The sequence below is a fragment of the Chelonia mydas genome, chromosome 11 (genome assembly GCF_015237465.2).
Source record: "Chelonia mydas isolate rCheMyd1 chromosome 11, rCheMyd1.pri.v2, whole genome shotgun sequence".
Taxonomy (NCBI): Eukaryota; Metazoa; Chordata; order Testudines; family Cheloniidae; genus Chelonia; species Chelonia mydas.
This window is the reverse complement of record NC_051251.2, coordinates 73,016,251-73,035,924: the sequence shown is the minus strand read 5'-3', so window position 1 is coordinate 73,035,924 and position 19,674 is coordinate 73,016,251. Positions and strand designations below refer to the sequence as shown.

General features: G+C 41.6%; 1 protein-coding gene and 1 pseudogene across 12 annotated transcripts in view; both read right to left on the bottom strand.

The window, feature by feature from the left end:
- Positions 1–349: 349 nt before the first annotated feature.
- Positions 350–1,808, bottom strand: LOC102947155 (annotated as a pseudogene).
- HDAC4 (histone deacetylase 4) overlaps positions 1,336–19,674 on the bottom strand; it is a 459,989-nt gene continuing 441,650 nt past the window's right edge. For all 12 annotated transcript variants that reach the window (XM_027823219.2, XM_043525826.1, XM_043525825.1 and 9 more), the window contains 3 exons: positions 10,436–10,520; positions 6,292–6,433; positions 1,336–5,632 (listed from right to left, as the gene is read on the bottom strand). In XM_027823219.2, the coding sequence (XP_027679020.1) occupies positions 5,593–5,632; positions 6,292–6,433; positions 10,436–10,520 (267 nt within the window). In that variant the 3' untranslated portion in view covers positions 1,336–5,592. The remainder of the gene's footprint in view (positions 5,633–6,291; positions 6,434–10,435; positions 10,521–19,674) is intronic.

Sequence of the window (19,674 nt, the reverse complement as noted above, 5' to 3'; positions counted from 1 at the left end):
TGCAGGATCAGGGCTAACATTTTGAGACTAACCCAGCAAGTGCCGTTCCATGGCATCCATTGTTCCGAAGTCCTTACACAATATAAGTGTATATAAGTGGTATAGTCTCTTACTGATGCGCATACAGATATTTTCATTAATATCTTTTGGGGGGTATATACCTCTTAAGATATACAGCAGACAATTGTGGGTTTGACCTCAGAGAAATTTTACATTCAGTTCACTAGTAATAAGAAATGTGCTTAAATGTCTACAGATTGAAATGATCAACCTATTGCTGCTAGCAGAATATCAGAACTTCTTTTGTTAGACCAAGAAATATTTGGAAAACATTTAACCAGGTGAACAGTTATGAGGCCTCTGATGGTCGGGCAACAAGACTGATCCAAGCAATTAAATAGGAGACATCAGCTATGAAGAAGATCACTAGCAGAAACAAAGATGGTATTATAATTAACTTTTTCTTTTTATTTACACCACAAGAATAACAAGTTGTCATAATGTGGTACAAAATACTGGACTCCTAATAAAGTTGAAATTGAAGTTGGTACTGTCGGAGAAAGACACCATTGGCCAGTAAAAAAAACAAAACCAAAAAAACAAATAAAACAAGAATGAGAAAAAAAAATTCCAACTCCACCAAGTAAAAGAAAGGACCATCAGAAAATTTTAGCACAAAGAATGCTACCATCACTTAAAGTAGGGTCCATACAATAAGAGTGAAATTGTGTCTAAATTACAGAGTAAACCGGTAGCTGCTACCAATGGTGACATCATACTGAGCATGTATAGGTATAAAGTAGAATATAATATAGTTACAACTTTGATACTACATATCTGTAATAAGCTCTTGGGTGAATAATGTTCAAACCCATTCCCCCCCCCTTTTATATATATATATATATATTATATATATAAGTTTGTCATTCTCATAAATTGGAAAATAGCGCCTCCACTATGGAGCACAGAAAAGTGTTAATTTATTTTCTTTCAATAGGATACTTTTTCATCAATATCAAAGTGCATGAAGCAGAGCTGAGAACAAGCCCAGCTTCGTCACAATGAAGAAACGTTTTTATTCCATTTGATGTAAAGTCTTATTTTAAACCACAGTGCTTGCACAGTACACGACTGTTTAAAGTGAAATCTAGTGAGACATTTCAAAGTAATTAAAAAAGTTAACACAGCTGTGCTGAAGACTTAATCCTTTAAAATCCTTTTTCCCCCTCAGAATGAATGATTAGATGTGTTAAAGGGATGAGCCCAACTCCCCGCCCTCCCAGCGAAGAGAAAAACAAAACAAAAAAGTCAACAAAAAGAAAAAACCCAACCAAATTTTTGTTTTAAAATGACACAGGCAGTTTACTGTGTGTGTTCTGTGTAGTTTCCCTAAAACACTGTTTTCCACATAAATACAATAAACTCTATTATTGGTATGTCACAAGTGCTAGATAAAATTTTTCTTCTTAAAATGAGAAATGTTTAAGTAGTCCTTTTTATTTATCTTTTTACAATAAAAAGCACAATTTCTTAAGTTCAGTAAGATGCAATTCCCCCCACCCCCACTCTCCTTCCTTTTTTGTGTGTGTTTGACAGAAAATTGCCTCAACCTTTGTTTCTGCAAATCCCATGAGAGGGGAAATTTTGTTTCTCAAAGCTGCCAAGTTTGGCGTGCAAAATCTGTAGACAATATAAAGACATGCCAACCTTACAGACCATGCAACCTCAAGGTGTAGGAAACTTAAAAAAATATATTCATATATATTTATATATATATATTTATATATATCAATGCCCATAAAACACATGGGCCCAAAAAGTTTACAAAAAGGAAGAATGGAATGAATACATGACTGCGACTAATAAAAAAGGAATGTTTCGTATCGAAAGTAAAAAACAAAATGATCAACTGTGTACTGCAAACTGGGACTCGCTCCTCTGCAAGACTATTTGAAAATGTTGCTTAGTTTCCAAACAGGCAAAAGAAAAAAATTATTATTGTACTGGGCCACCCCAAAGGCTTGGCTACAAAGTGATGCACTGTGTTGCTGGCACAACTTCTGGTCTCTTGCTGGTGGAGCTGAAGTGCATCATGCTTGGGTTCAGGAGGGGAAGTAGTAAGGAAAGGGAAGGAGTGCTCATTCAATCTACCTGCAATGCACTTCTTTGGTGGCTACTCCAGAGAGTTTGCTAGCATTCCTCTCAGGACTGGATGCTCACTGACCCAGGGCTGAGCAACATTTTCTTAGAAGGCTACTGAAATGAAGAGGCCAAAAGCTCAAGAGGTGAAAAAATGGTGGTCTCCAAAACGAGGATCTCCAAAACAAGGACCTCCTTTCCCTTCTATCTGCACCAGTCAAGGTCAGACAGGCCACCCAGACGTGGCCTGTCGAGTGAGTGTAGCCAAGTAAGGTTTTAGCCAATCCAAGTGATCTAGACTTTGGAGTAGACTGATGAGTTGTGAAGTCTTGGTAAGTCTTTCCATTGATGGCAATAACTTAATGAAATGATTTAAAATAAATGAACAATGCATCTTGAAAGGGACAAGATGGAAGGGTACTGAATATTTCAGACTATTGCCAATCATCTAATTTTAAAGAAATCAACTCAATCTGTCAGCAATTGTTCACAAGGAAAGAGGAACACAAATATTTTCCACAAGTGATACCAAGATTGTTAATAAAAAAAAGGGTTAGGACAGTCTGGATACAAACAGGATCGTGTATATGTTGATATTGCCAACATTTATGAATGGGTAAATGATTTAAAATACGAAATCACAGGATTCCACAGCCAAATTATGCTTTAGATCACAGCAGCAAAGTGGTCATTTAAAAAACCAATGCATACACATATTTTGCATTTTTATATTTGAACCTTACTGTTAGAATATGCTGAAGACAGTTCTAATAACCAAAACATTTCATAATTTTAAAGTACTTGGGTTAGCAAAAACTCAAATACAGTAGTGTCTGTTTTTTAAATTGCATTGTAAAACAAAGCAAAGAACCCTCTTGCGCTTGCTCACTTGTATGGTATGTTTCAAATTCTTTCCACAAGCCTGAATTCAGTATGTTCTGAATGGAATGAAAAACCTACGTCAAGAACTGGAAAATAAGTTAATACAAAATGACCCTGTCAGTTGTCATAATAATAAAAAAAAATTAAAAATACCCTTGGTTGTTCAGATAAAGGATCTGTGCTATCCTACTCTGCTTTGAAAAGGTACATGTGTCAATTTGGTCTCCTTTAGTCACCTAACTCCACAACTCAAGGATTATCTGCTTATACTGAGGGCCAGCTCCGAAAGGCAATAGGGAAAAAATCAATGGAGCTGAAGATTAAAACTCTCTCACCCAACAATGACTTCATCTTAAAAATAAATTTGAAAAAAAAGTTCTTTGGAGGACTAAAATTACAATTCTAGCAATGGTGGTTCAGAAAGATGCTTAGTGTGCGTGAGTGAATGCTAGTTGCCTCAATAGTGTCTGGCAAGCCTTCAATATGGTAGCTACTAATGCCATATATAATCCTCACCACAATCCACATGGAGGATATGATACATCACCCACTGTAATACTACTATGCTTAAGGTAAAACTCCTTATTTTCTTTACACAGCTTCTATCACAGAACTGAGGAAATATACAATCATTGGTATCATACAAAAGAGACCATTGGATTCCCCTCTTTTAGTTAAATGCACGCTTTCTGAAAATAAACTCTGACAATCTGCAACAGTTCCTTACATCTGCGGAAAGCTGCTCACTGTACAAGAGACTTAAAAAAATCCCCACAGAAAGTAACGTACATGCATGAGATTAGGGAAGAAAAATGATGACATTGTTACCATTCAGAAAAACAACTGCCCAATGTAAAATAAATGTAAGATTCACACAAACAAGGCTTCTTTAGGGTTTTTGTGAAATATCAATATAAAAATTAACAGGAAATTCATAATCTTTGCTTAAAAACTCATTTTTTTGTTAGAAAACCTTAAATTAAAATACAAATGTTTAGGGTAGTTGCCCAGTGGCTAATGTGTTGGTGTTCTGAAAACTTTCCAAACTGTAGTTTGAAAATGCTCAAGTTTCAAACTAGATCCCTCTCCAAAAGCACCTTTACATTCCAATTAACAAATAAATCTTTCATTAGAGACCTTTCAATGGCTACTTTTATAGTCTGCATTTATTATATATATTTATTTTATATAAATGCATTATAAATATTTATCAATAATTCATAAGAATCAGATTTCTAAGCTTGGAATACATTTGTTTTATATATATATATATATATACACACATATATATATATATATATATATATATATACACACACATATATATATATATATATATATATATATACACACACACACACACACACACACCCACCCAACAATTTAAGCAATATCTCATGCTAGTTGCTTTTAATGAAAAGCATTCCAATCTTAAAACTGCAGTTGTGTCTATTGCATGCTTCAACAACCAGATTGGTAAATTCAATTTCTACATAATGTCTGAGAGAGAAATGTTTGAAAATGTGTTTTCAATATTGGTTGAATTTCAAAGATCCAACAGTATTTGCCACTTCCTTGGCAACTACCTTAATTTTTTTCCCCACAGCAATAAAACAAAACAAAAAATCCAAACTTCAGACAGTTTTGGAGATGCTCTATCCAGCTGATGCCTGCTTCCAGTAATCATGCCAGCACAAACCAGTCTTCCTTCCCGATGGCAGTTCTTGGCTTTCCCAGAGGAAATATGTTGACAAACTGCTGCTGTTCTTTTTCTTAAGGCATTGTTCCTCAAACTTCAGAAAATCCAGCTGCACCAAATCCATCAGCTCAATTAAAAAAAAAGGCACAAACTCATCTTCAGATGGCTTTGGAGTTACTAAAGCCGACTCCTTCTGAGCTCCATTTCCTCTTTTTTTTTTTTGTATTTTTTTTAAATATATATATGCGTATGTGTGTGTGTGTATATATATATATATATATATATATATATGTATGACTAGTCCTCTTTCCCCCACCCTCCCCATTAAAAATACACCATCTCGCATTTGTTCTGGTTTTGAAGAGAATGTCTGACTCACAGGTAGGTGAGAGCCATTTAAAAAAAAAAATCCAAGAAACAAAACTACAAGATGGGTTGAGTGGTTCAAACGGAGATTGCTGAATTGTGGGTAATCAAACTTTAAGCACCAGTTTTAAATGAAGTTTGTTTGTTTTTGTGTTGTTGAATCTTTAATTATTATTTTTAGAAAAAAATTGACAACTTTGCTAAAGACTTTCATGGGCTTTGTTCCCCTCATGGCTTCCACTGAGGAGCAGAAGAAGAGTGCCCAGCATACGTGCTTGTCTTCAACACTGCTGCTCTTCACAGCATTTTTCCTTTTCTGTATATACTGTATACGTGTGTATATATATATGGAGAGATTTTTCTGTTGCTGTGTTTTACACCTGGTTGTCCCTTCTGTATTCTGTAAGAAAACCATGACAGGACGCAGGAGTAACAAGAGAAAGCTTCTTGGCAGAGCTTCAAGACAAAGACGAACAAACAGGAGAACTCCAGTTCAAAGGTGAATGCTACAGGGGAGGCTCCTCTTCCATGGGTTCATCATCTGGTCTGTAAACAATTTCACCCAAAGGAGGCAGGATGAGTGGAGGGAGAAAAAGAAAAAAGGGGAGGGGCATGACAAGGATGAGAAATTCACAGTGTGCTGTGTACAAAAGTGTTACACTTTCTCTTCCGCACTAATGTGTGTTTTCCCCAAAACGCTCACTAACACCCAGTTTGCAAACCCTCCCCTACCAACCCATGTAAGTTTTACTCACCCAGTCTGTTAAGAATTAAACTGTCTTTCAAACTTTTTGGAGAGTCTGCTACAGGGGAAAGAGAAGCATTTCTCCAGGTTTTCTAAAGTTCAAGATCATCACACTAAAGAGCTGACACCCCTCCAGTCTTGATGAACGCGTGTGCTCGGCTGCTTTGGACCGGAGGAGACAGTGTGTGTATAGCATATTAAGATTCAAGACATGGTTGGCACTGTCACCATTGTCCGGGTTAGTCTGAGAGGGTGTAATAAAACAGAGGGGCAGGAGCCACTTACTGTTGAAATAATTACCCTGACGATACTGGGAATGTGTCCAGTTAAAAGGAAATGACAAAAAGATGAAGTCAGACTCTGCACTGCATCACCAGATGGTTACACACATCATTGTCCACCCTACTAACGGCTCCTATCTCTGAGATTTGTTAGATGGATGGAAGTGAAGGGAACTCACCTCTTGTCAGCTGGCTTCACGCCCACTGACAGAGATGCCATGGCTGTTACTGTTTCTGCTTCTTCAGTCTCACACTTCTGTGCCTCGATCAAGGAGTACCCCACCGTGGAGGAGTAACGCTGGAGAGAATGCCAATACTTGCCTAAATGAGACATACGAAAACAGACTGTTAGGCCAGCTGTTGCACCACACAGTTATGATGTTATGAGTTATTATGAAAAGTGAGCAGACTTGGGGCTTGGTGCTTTTAGTGTCACCACAGTCTTGCACTCAGATTGAGCCTGATACTTGAAACGTTATGGGTGACATTTTCAAAGCACTCAGCATTGGCCTATCTGAGATCCCATTGAAGCCTTTGCTAAAACTCCCACTGGTTTTTCAAAGCCAACACTGGGCACTTTTGAAAAGCTCTCTCTACACACGTAGGAATCATATCACCTACCAATTAAATGCAACCACATCTGAAGATGTCTCATCCCTCCTCTCCAGAGCCTATGGAGGGCTGGGGTTTGTGTGGGGAAGACACATCCATCCTTCCTCCTTAAGTCCTATGCAGCTTACAAGGAAAAGTAAATACAGCCTGAATCTGTATTAATTTATCAGGGGCTCCCCCCTCCCCCCACTCTCAGGGTTGCAGCTGGGAGCTGCAGCCTGGTGGGGGGGTTCTTGAGGAGGTGGCACTGAAGCAGTCTTGGCTAGGGTTACCATACGCCCGGGTTTTCCTGGACACTGCCTGTTTTTTGAGCCTTTGTCCTCTGTCCGGGTGGATTTTTCAAACAACAGGCAATGTCCAGGGGGTTTTCTGAGCAGACATTGCAATTTAGAAAGAGCTTGGATTGGTTCGCTTCCTGATTGGTCCCTCCCCCGCATCGACAGCTGATTGGTCCATTTTCCTGTAGCCACAGTTGCCAGATCCCACCCACTCAGGCCCCCAGCTCGCAGCCCTGGGGCGAGGGTCCCACAAGGAGGCACTGACTGACAGCTGTCACTGCATCCTGGGCTTGTGCCAGCTGGTTGACAGGGATTGACACTGTCCCTCCGCCCCACCTCCAGTGAGTACCCCTGCTGCAGGCACTCCCTCCAGCTCCCCCAATGTACCCGCCCCCCCCCAATGCTCTCTTTTTGAGAACCTGAAATATGGTAACCCTAGTCTTGGCTGATGTGGGAGGATGCAGAGACCCAGCAAGCCATCCACACTCTGTGCTCCTTCCCCTAGCTGTGGGCTGGGAGCAACTGCAACCAAGCTCCCCTTCCACGGCTCCCCTCACATATGGAGCATCTCTTGGCCTTTGCCTGCTCCATTTAGCCGAGTTGATCATGCTGAGTGCGGGGGAGGAGGGGGGAAAAGGGACACAGAAGGAAGAGGCTTAGTGTTGTTCAGTTCAGAGGATTATCCATGAAAGAGTACCTTCCCCACAGACTGGGGATGGGATGAAGTGGAGGATACTACTCCCTGCTGCCCCTAAGTTTGGCTTCCAAATCCAAGTTAGCAACAGATAAAGGCAGGAGTGCTGAACCACTGCTCTGTCTCCATGGCCAGAGCCAGAGAAACCTTTGGCAAGATGGCAAAACATCCAGAGACCCATGGACAAGTCTGAGCTGCCTCTAGCATTTGCCAGCAGAGCGGTACAGCCCAAACGTCTCAGACAGAGGGAGAGGTCATGGTTCAAAAAACAGAACAGTTCATCAGCGCTTTTAATGTATTTCTTCATTTGCTTTTATGGCTCACAACACAGTGAGGGGGAAAATACCATAGTAATTTTGCAGCCCTGGATACATGAAGACTGGAATACAGACATGGTTGTAAAATCATCACCGTGACCAATTTAGTATCAAGAGCTGCAGAAAGGAATCTGGTACATGAGTGCTCAGTCTGAAGATCTGGTTATCTGATAAATATGCTGGCCAACCTGAGGTAACGATGGCCTCCCAAAGCGAGAAGCTGAGGAGTTCTCCATATGGAAAAGCCAGTGGACTTCTACATGGTAACTATGATGATTCACAATGATAAACAGTCTGGCTAATTCTACAGCAACAGTACAGTTATTAGCTGAATATCTGGCATTAGTACCATGCTGCTTTGTTAACATATGTTATCACAGCGGTGCTGTCAAAATAAAGATCTGTTTTTAAATAAGTGTTTACTGTAGCTATGGAAACCAGCATATAATTAGCACAAACAGTTTGTTTGCTAAGACATTTAAAGTATTTAGAGGCAACAATTTTTCACTATGTCTGAACTTTACACCTGGGCACAGCACAATGGAACATCCTTTTAACGAAGCAGTTTCTTGGAAATCAGGGGTAAAATCTTGGTGCCACTGAAATCAGTGGGAATTTTGCCATTGGCCTGGGGGAGAAGAGAGGGTCAGGGTTTCACCCCAGTTTGTCTCCTTCAGACAATAAGGTGCATTTAAAATTAAAGTGGAATGAAGAGGCTGATATGTCAACACAGTCCGAAGTCGGAATTACTGTCCGCCAAGAACCCTGGATTCTGTGGCCGTTCAGCACTGGAAGAAACATGTGAAAACAAACTTCTGCCCCGCATTGCCGAAGACTTTGTTGAATATGCTTTCCCAGCATCCTTCCAAGCAAACTCTGATTCAGCTCTGGTTTTGGATCCACTGGTTGTGAATGGAACTGCTCTTCTGCTTTGAACGGCTGAAGACAGGTGGAAGATATTAAATGGAGAGTTCACCTGCTTTTGCTGCTTATTCCTCACCTGAAGCCCTGTGGCAGTTTGGAAACCTTATAATGCCTGGTTGTGAAAAAGTTTAACGTCACCAACACCTGAGCTAGGTTTAGGTGAGGAAGCAGCAGCGACAGTTGGACTCTTAAAAATCCTCAGAAATTTAGAGCTAAGGAACAAAAATACAGAAAAAGGAAGGGTTGTTTTGTGGTTAAGGCACTGGACTGGAGAAATGGGTTCAACTGCTGACTTTGCCACAGACTGCCTGGGGGACCTTGGGCAAGACACTTTGGCAAACTTTTCAAAAACACTCAAATGATTTAGGAGCCTAAAGTCCATTTTCAAAAGTCACTTAGGTACTTAGGAGCCAAAATCCAAGTAACTTCCAATGTGACTTAAAACTCCTAAGTATCTTACTCACTTTTGAAAATTTTGCCCTTAATTTCTCAGGTCCTTGCTTCCCTACCTGTAAAATGGGGACAACACTTTCCTTCTCCAATTTGTCTTTTCTATTTAGATTATAAAATAATCTAGGAATAGGTTCTTCTGTGTGTATGTGTTTGGCATATTGGGGCCCCCAGTCTTGCTTGGGGTCTCTTGGAGCTACAAATAAACAACATCATTAGCAGAAGAGTTCAAAATGTTCCATGCTGACACGGCAGCATTTTACTGTTAAAAGCGTAGGCAAGCCTACGATTCCAGTACTTCTACCCAATGCTGGGTTTAAGTTCTATTAATGTTCGTTCTTAATTAGAAGCTGTAACAATTCCCAATTCCACTTCTTTAATAGCCATGATAGGCTGTACATAAGCACTACGAATACATCCCACCACACGCAGCACAAGGAGGAAACTTGACGTTAACCTGTGTTTAGTTCCTTTAACAAATGGCCTCAACCTCAATTTCTTCACCAACAGCAGGACAATTTGCTGTATGTGTACGATTACTTGGGTTTACAGTTGGTTTTGGGTTAGGGTGAGAGAAAGGAAACCAAAAGATAAACCCATCCTCCTCCAGTCTGACCTCATGTCTGAACACTATGGGTATGTTTCAAAAGCTGAGTAGACAACGCTTTGAAGTTGCGCCTTAAGCCTCCCGGTGGATGGGTGATGGATTTCAGAGCCTGGGCTCCAGCCTGAAGCACAATGTCTACACAGCCCTTTTTAGAGCACTGGTGCGAGCCCACGTCTATCAAGCTGTGCTGGGAGGCTTGCTGCTGTGAGCTGTGTAGCCGTACTCTTCACAGTCGCGCAATTCTGCATCTTGCGTGTTCAGCTCATGGCTGCACAGGGTGTGTTTACTGTACACTGACCATCAGCAAACCAGCTGAAGTAAATCTAGCAGACCTTGGGAGAATTTATTTACTATAATCATTAAGATGATGGAGGTGTCAAAACAGTGTTGCCTGAGACAGCTCAGAGGAGAATTATCTGAGTCAAGCTTATATATACTCACTGTGTATCTCAATTACTTTTTCCATGGAATGCACTGCATTGGCATTTGCCCTCTGCTGCAAGACGTTTTCTGAAAGGGGATCAAGCTGAAAAAAATAGAATAGAAATAGCAGAGAATTTTAAATTCACATTACTGTATATACTCTGTATCCAAGTGGTCTTCAAGACACTGTATATACTGTAATCTGTACTGAGTGCCCAGTCCCTCCTTTGATTTCCATGATCTGACCCTACTTAAAATTCTGGATATGAAAACTTTCTAAACGGTCTTCTCATTATTGTACACTTCAGTTTTGCGTGCACACACACCCAGAGCCTTACAGATGTGCGACATTTAATGAATGGAAGCTGAACAGAAAACTTGGGGAATTAATTTGTTCACTGCCATGAACATGTAGCAGTACGGTTGAAAAGTTTAGGCTCTGGATGAGAGTTTCCAAAGTCATGAGCCTTCTATCAGCTCCCACAGAAAACTGTATGTGCAGAATATTAAAAAAAGTTACGAGCTCCAATCCAGTTTAAATCTGAGTGACTCCTTCCTCCCAGCCTATTCTCTAACCTCCTTCTCACACGACCAAGTCTTATACCACATCTCCTCCTACTTCTTCCAGAATACCTGCCCACTACTCCCCCATTGCCATGAGCCACCGTGTGGCCCAAGGATGCTGCCGGCCACAGAATGTGAATACCAACGTGCCTCCTAAGGTCCACAGGATGAGAGCTCCACTAGTGTCCAGCTCAGAAATAGTGCAGGACAGAAGCCGTTTTTAAGGATCTTAGAACATGTGCAACTGGAAAGGATGCCTGAGCTTTGACAGTCATAAGCACTCTTAGAATAGCTACTCTGCTTTGGTGAGCTAGGCAGAGCCCTGTTCTACAGTCTTCCCCACCTTTCATTTGTCAACAAACACATTTCATTTGTCAGTCATTGTGGCGCAGAGAGAAATATTAATAAGGGAGAAAGTGGATACCTTTACTGTTTTTTTTTTAAATAGCCTGTATATAAGATATAGATCTATTTCTATGTAACGTTTGAAGTGGAAAAACAAAGCCGTATATAGGTTAAAGGGGCCTCAAAAAAAAGTTAGATACCAGCCAAAAGAGAAACTTTTAAACGGCTTTGAACTCCTAATCCAATGAATGTATTTACTTGTAACTTTCCCCAAAATAAAATTTGTGCCCTCCGAGTAAATGTCATAATTTTGGTTAGGATAAACATGACTTTTCGTCCATTAGAAAGGAACTGAAACCTCGCTTAAACTCTAAACTGCACAAAACCTTAAGTACAAAGCCACCAGGAGCGCCTCCATAATAAGGAGTTTTTTGTAGCTCTTACTATCTGCTGGGTCAATCTTACCAGGGCAGATAAAGATTAACATATGGATTTAATGCCTATGAAATTTGTGCTGAAGTTACTGTGTGTAGAGAATTGTGTTATCAACCTTATTCTCTGTGATGTTGGTTTCTTTCCCGTCCTCCTTAAATAGCAAGAAACAATGAGAATAATGTGACAGAACTGAAATTGCAAGTTGAAAGGTGATACAGAGCTTTAAAAAAGTTCCTAGATTTTAATTTATACTATGTCCACATAAGAATGTCTTTTGGGGCTCAAGTGTCTTTGCATTCTAAATGCACACAGGACATGAACTGCTTGTCTCTGTTCTTATCCAAAGTCACACCTCTCAACCCTGGTGATAAAAAAAAAGTTCGTTAATAAGTTCCTGAGGAAAGGGAACATCTCTGTTTCCCTAAAAAGAGATGTGTGTATGTTTAGCAACGAGAGTAACTCAAAGAAGCTTTTCTGACACCTTGTCTCTACTAGGAGGCTATAGTTATACTGGCAAAACCATCTGGGGTGGATGCAACTGAATCAGTGTAACTGTACTGATGCAGGCGTAGCTTATGACAGGTCCCGCAGAGAGCATAAGCTATACTTTTGGCTAGGTCCATACTATGAGTGCTTTTTGATATAGCTACACCAGTATACTATACTGGCAAAGTGCTCCTAGCGTCGGCACAGCTCATATTGGCAAAGGTGAGCTTTTGCTGGCTTAGCTTATTCCAGTCTCCTCCCCTCACCAACCTGAGCAAAATAAGCGATATCAACAAAAGCTCAGTTTTGCCATTATGATTCCGTATATAACGAGAGGCTTTTGGTGGCACAGCTATGCTGGTCACAAATCACACTTCTTCACACCTGTGACCAGCATCGATCTGGCTGGCAAAAATCTGTAGTGTAGACCTGGTCTGTTTAAGCACAGTTATACTGGTACGATTGCATCTATGCTAGGGATTTTAGCAGCATAGCTGTGTTGGTTAAAACAAATAATCACCCCCTAACTGGGCAATAATTCTTAGCTCAGGCCTCACAAAGAACAGCAATGTTTAGAATCTAACACAATACAGTGCCAACAAACTCAAACATAACATAATTCAAGTTTAAACATATGCAGGCTGTCCTACTGCATAGGGCCCGTAGCCATCTCCCAAACTGTGGGTAAGTATATTGCGGATGTTACAAGGGGCCAGATTTAATTTGGTGCGTTAGTGAATAGTGAATTTCCATTAACAATGCATTTGCTGTGAAAAAGTTCCTGAGCACGCCCTTTAGAAGTAAATGGCACACCGTGTACAGGCCATTTCACTCGGCATGCACAGAACCTTTGTGGCACTTGGGGGTAGGGGAAGGAAAGACTGGAAAGAGAACATGGAAACCTCCCCTCTAAACTCTCCCTTGATTACATTTCCTTCTGTTTTTCTGGAATAGATTTTCCTCATGTCAGACAAAAAGAAGGCCAAAACTGTTCACTGTAAAGGAATTCCAAACTTTCAAATGAGAAGCATGCCATGAATATGCTGACACTGAGAAAACCACACTATTTCACTCCAATGTGTGGGGAAGGGGAGTCAGCAGACCAAAGACAGCAATATGCCCATTAGCAGGACTTAGAAGCGGCATTTCAATTAATTACATGGGGGGGGGGGGGACGACCCAGCTAGCACCACAATACACTGCATTCTGTAGCGAAGAGCTCTGTAATCCAATTGTGGCATGAGAACTAGCATGATCAAAAACTCTGCCCATATCCCGTTCTGATCCTGCAGCCTTCAACCAATAAAAGAAATTTTAAAAAACCCACATTAAACCGTTTAAAGCGATACTCTTTTTCCTGAGGTTTTCATATTATTTGTTTGGGCGTTGGAAGACACAGAGAATGAGGCTGCGGCGATTTGAGCAACAGAATGTCAAAACCCCTCCTTCTCCCGTGTGCACAAATCAAGAACAAATGGACTTCTGTCAAACGGTTTGTTTAGCCAAAGAGTCTGGGCAGGAAGTGAGAGATGCAGCACTAACAAATCTCATTTTGTTCAAACAGCCCCAGACATTGCCAGGGACAACAGTACAAGGGGTTTTTTTTGTATACAGAGGGGCAAAAACTTCTTTTTGGATAACATTTTATGCTGAGTTAGTCTGTTCAGGATCAGAAAACTGCTCCTCAAAAGCTATGGCATCCTTTCCCCTTTAATAAAGTCAATCAAGGCATTTCAGTTACTATTGTTATACCTATAGCACTTGCTTCAGTTTTCATTAAGACTGAAAAATCCTGCTTCAAAAAAACCCCCAATACATTGTGATTAGAAAGGCTTTTTCTAGGGAGCCATGCTGCCAAGTGAGTAATCTTCACTTTTATCTTCAGAGGATACCCCAAGGTGCACAGTGATCACAGGGGATCTGCCAATTCTGGGAGTGTCACCCCGAGCCTCTTTGGCCCACAAGCAGGAACGTTACAAATATTTTAATACAGCATATCCATGATTCTGAAAGGGGTATGTTAAGTGTTCATGCTACATCAGGCGAGCAGAACAGTATGTCCCCTCTGGAATAGAGATCAGATCTGGAGTATATTACAGGGGAAAATAAGAGTTTGGTTTGTCGCTGTTCTTTTTAACTATAGTCCCTTTGTAGGTATTAGTTCCCTTTATTATTATTTAATATTAATTTTGTGGTCGCACAAGACTACAATGCCATCTAGCTCAATTCACAACACTACTCAAACGAGAACTGGAACAACAGGGGGCTACTTGCTAGGGTCAGGCTGTACAGGCAGAACCGCACCTGGGTAGCTTGCAGTGCGCTATATATATTATTTGGCTTTCCTTCACATCAGCTCTAAATGCCCTGACAACTAGTTAAACTCCCGGGCCGAGGGTTTCAAACAATGCCTGCCGTTTCAGGTGCCCAACTTGGAACACCCAGTCGGGGCTGGATTTTCAGAAAGCCCAACCACTGAAAAGTAGGGTCCTTTAACATGCCTCAGGCTGGGCACCCACAAATGGGGGCACCCACACTCACTAGCCATGTCTGAAGACCTCGGCCACCGCCCAGCAACGTAAAAACAACAACTTATCAGCCACTAAATCATAGTACCACAGCTTAGCCAACCAAAGCCCTGGCTTGTGACTATTTGGTTGCCATTTGTATGGTACTTCCATGAGCACTGGAATCCATTTTGTCCCAAATTAAAAAAAAAATGAATGAGACAAAGTGGGGGAGGTAATATATTTTATTGGACCAATTTCTGTTGGTGAGACAGACTTTTGAGTTTCTCAGAATTCTTCTTCAGGGAAGAAAAATTATATAATTTAAAAATCTGCCTACTAGAAATGATACAGGCTTAAACAATTTATATTTGATTCCTGTCTTATGTCAAGTGCTTATTTTTTACTCCGGGAGAAACTATTCCTTTTCACCTCATTTGTACAAAACCGTACTGAGCTCTTTGTGAATACCCTTCAACTTCTCCTGGTGTAGCAGTGCTCTTAGCATTATCAGAGGCAGTGCTTGACTCTGAGCTGTAGACTAGCGGCTGCTCGGTCTGTGTGGTATTCTTTATGATGTAACTGCTGTGAGCAGTGGAACTGCTTATTGACAGCTTGTTTGTAATGTTTAAAACCTTTTATTTTAAGGGGCATGACTACCAAAGCTGGCACTAGACTGTGTGCGTGTGGTCTGAGGACCGGCCTAGGCACTTTCACTCTGTTACCGGCAGCCCTGTTTTCTAGGAGGATTGACATTACTCCTTCTTCACCGGAATTTTCTTCTACAATACCAATGACGGTTCCATGTCAGATAATGAGCTGTGGGACAAAAAAGGCTGACGTTCACACGGTTTATTATCCTATGTGCAGGACCTCAACCAAGGTTCCCAAAGCTGGTCAGGACCTTTCGCCTTCATGATCTAAAGTGTAACATTTACACTGTCTTTTCAGAGACTGGCACAGACGTATGTATTAATAGCATTGCTGACTGTTATTTTCAGGAGGAGGTTTTAGCAGGTGGTTGAGAGGGGTGGCCAGAGCCCACAGCGAAGCCAGGACAACCATGACCTGGAGGTGTTTGACAGGAGTGGCACTGAGGAATGACCAAAGGTATTCATGGCCATATCAAGCCAGCTCAGGCCAGCTCTGAGCATTTCATTCAATGTAGGGTGACCAAGGTTCTTGGAGTTTTCAGCCAGTCCCCCTCACCAAGTAGAGCAGTTCACTGCTGAGCCTGAGAAAGACTACCTCACTCATTCCCTCATGCCATACCCGGATGTGCTGAGGTGGCTGGTTACGGGAAGCCATGTTGTGTGGCTGGCTTGCTGTTCAGACACCTGCTGCAGATTCATGGTGTGGAGGATGCAGGGGTGTAGGTTGGGTGCCAAACCCCTTGTTACAAAGTATTATATAGCTCTGGCCAGACAACTGTCTTGGGGACACAGGCTCTCCTCTCTCAGGCAATCTTCTCTGCAGTCTTTCATGGTGCACTGTGGATGGTGAGCTGGTGACTAGGGCTTGAAGCAGGCCTCAGCCTGGCAGTCTCCTCATGGATGATCTCTCTTAGCCCTGAAGTTTTGGCCTGCAACAATGTTATTTCAAAATGAACCAAGCGGGTGTTGGATTGTTGGTTCCCCTGTGGCAGGTGCTTAGTGACCTTGCTTGCCCTACTCCAGCCATCTCAGGCCATAGCATCGCGTAGACGATATCCTCTTGTCTCTGCTTGATAAGTCTGCTCTTCCCCCCTCCCTTCCCTGTGGAGTACTAACACTTTGCTACTCTTAGGGTAGAACTGGCCTTGATGAACTCAGACCACAGAGCACTGAGGTCTCTTTTATTCCTTACAGGTAACACTGCCCCTATTGCTGGGGCCAGGCTCCCTAATCAAGATGCCCAGGAACTGGATGGGAAGTGTTCTGCTAGGTTCAAGATTACACCTGACAGGACACAGCGTCCCCTCTTCCAGATGGGTCAATCAACCCTTCATACTTATCTGTCTTGGCACTATCATTCTGCATCCTGGCTGGGACTCTGTGCTTCCATTTTCTCCTAACCTTGGAAGGACTGTTTCAGTGGTCTTCAGATACAGTTTGGATTTTAAGCAAAAGCATCATTCACCAGGTACATTAACAAGCAGCTGTTCAGTACCAGCAATCACAGCTTGGCTTCCCTTTTGGACAGAATCCAGTTTTAAGCAGAGCGTCTGGTGGTGCATGCAATGGAATCGGAGGATTACCATCATGTGCAAGCTCTGGCTATGACGCCATCCCGCCCCATTTGATTGAGGGTAAAGCTCAAATTACGAATTTGGGTTAAGTGATATTGGACTGTACTGAAACACAGCCTTGAGTTTCTCCTGGAGATGTGCCAACAGATTGGTGGACCATGCAAGGAAAGGCATCAACTGGAAATGGAGTGTTTTTGTGCTTTCTTTTATGGAAAGATGCTGGAGCATGAGTGCATTACTTATGACAATCCAGCCTCAGATGTGACCTATAACACTGAAATAGGTAGTGTACTGAAAATTGGCTGGTTGATTTGCAGGTGGAATATACCAGCTACACTAGAGTCCAGTGCATCAAAGGTGGCTTCCCAGGTGAAAGTTATATTCAGCGGGGATAATGGTGGTTTGATTTCACTGGAGTGGTTGGGAAAGGCTGGTACTTCAAACCCTCAGATCTCATTGCAACATTTGATGTTTCCCAGGTGCAGTAACTTGCCTAGTATCTAAATCATGTAAAAACAAAGGCTTTGAAATAAGGTGGCCTGGTAGAGCTTGGATAGTTAGTATGTTTGGTACCTAAATACTGAAGGTAGGAGGAGGCCAGGTGTCTGTTCTGTGCTGCTGTTGCCTCCCCTGCTTTTCAGAGCTGTTAGCAGATGCTGCCTTTAGGCGTCATCCCATTATGCTATTTAATAAAAGCTGCAGCTTGTTGGCCATAAGTTACATAAATTTAAGAAGTCCTCAGTGGATCCTGCCCTCCACAACCTTTATTTTTTCCAAAAAAAGTCAAATTATTTGTAGTGGCTTTGAACAAATCAAAAACGATAACTAAAAAAATATTAAAAAACTTCTGATGCTGCTAAATCATTTTACATTAAAATATTCTGAGGTGCATAAAGCTTGCAATTATGTTTGAATATCCCTGATACTTGGGAATCACCCTGGGCGCTAGGGTTTGCAGCCCCACACAGACATTTTCTTAAAATTTAAATTTTTATTTCAGCTGATGAATTTAATTTCAGCTTGTGGGGCCTGCATTTCCCCCTCATTTCCTTCTGTTTCGCTATATAATTTAGTCATATCTTAAGTTAGCAAATTTCCCCTGCAGCCTGTTGCTATCCACAGCTGGCTGTCCATGTGCGTGCATGCAAAATTGTCTAACACACTGTATATCAAACTTCATCAAAGGGCCCGCAGGATACAGCAACGGTGGCTCACTCCAACTTCCTTGCATTAAAAAGATTTTATAAAAGACCTTGATAAGACCAGTGTTTCCTGCTTTTTGATGTGTGTAAGTAAAAGAACATCGTCATGGTATCTGCACAGTCTTATAATCAGCTTAACAAAACCAAGAACAGGTCCATCCTTAAAAGCTTTTAAGTTCTTTACTGATATTCTGATGTAATTACAAAAAGAAAAAAAAACCCACCCAAAAAAACAAAACAACAAATCGAATGTTCCTCTTTAAACTGTCTAAATATATGAACCGTTTCAACTTAGCAAAGTGATTATTGGCAAGACATAATATAGGTAAATAAAATCTTTGGAGCACTTAAACTCAAAAAGGTGTGTGTTATGAAAGATGATTCCAACCAAGTTTATCACTGGGGAATAATGCTTGTTCAGAGCTTTAAACTGTGTGGAGGCTGCAGAAGAGCAGTTTTGATCCAAGGTTTGGATGAAGCCAAGGAAATTGCCTCTGATGATGAGGGGTCTGAGAGTCTGTAGTACAAGAAAACGAGGGGCTCTGACAAGCATCATACCACTGAATTGGGTGGTATGCCAGTGTCGCTGGTTCCCAAGTTACTGGGGGCCAAAAGAAGGATAGAGCTCCTTGGATAGAGACTGGTTGGCTCAGTCATCCCCATTGGGGCATGTGACAAATCTGCCAAGCCAAAGCTCAAGGAATCAACAGCCTTTGAAGGCTCTGGTAGAGGGGAAGTCAGAGAATTCGGAACAGGCATTATGATATCCTGACTATTCTCACCAGCGTCCGCTGGATTTATTAGTAAGATCTTCTCCAGAATCATCTTTCTCCCGGCAGAAATGTCCTTAATGTTTTGGAATCCACAGCTATGGAGTTGGCTGGAGCAGTCATTTATCAGCTATAGGTTGCCCACACTTCTATGCAGAATCAAACCCAGCACTGGTGACTTCTTGGACGAGAAAAAAGCAGGTTCCTTGTCATTATATTGCAGCTCCACATCAAGGAGCTTTATGACTTGTTTATGGTTCAATGTCAGCTTTGAAGTCATGGTTCTCAACTTAGACAGCTCTAGAACTGAAAGATTACTCTGGTTTTCCTCTGTATGGCTGTGCACCTGGAGGCTTTTAACCCTATAGTCCTCCACCTGTTGCCTCCATAGTCTCTTCAGCAAGGAGGGGTGACAAGAGAACAAACTCTCTTCCTCCAAGGAACGCAAAGACTCCTGAAGAACTCCTCATCCTCCTTCATCTGATGGGCAGTCAGACTCGCTCTCTGGGGAAGGCGAGGAAATGGCCTTCAGAGGTGCTCCTCTCTATATTATCCCACGAGACTGTCTTGATTGCTTCCTTTTCTCCTCTAAGGAATGTCCGGGCCTTTCAAGATTTGCTTGAATTCATTACGTATTTGTCTGGATGTCTCAGGACTCACTGAACTAGGGGCCTTCATGTCATCAGTTTGCAGTTGTATTGAGCATGGGTGAGTAGATCTG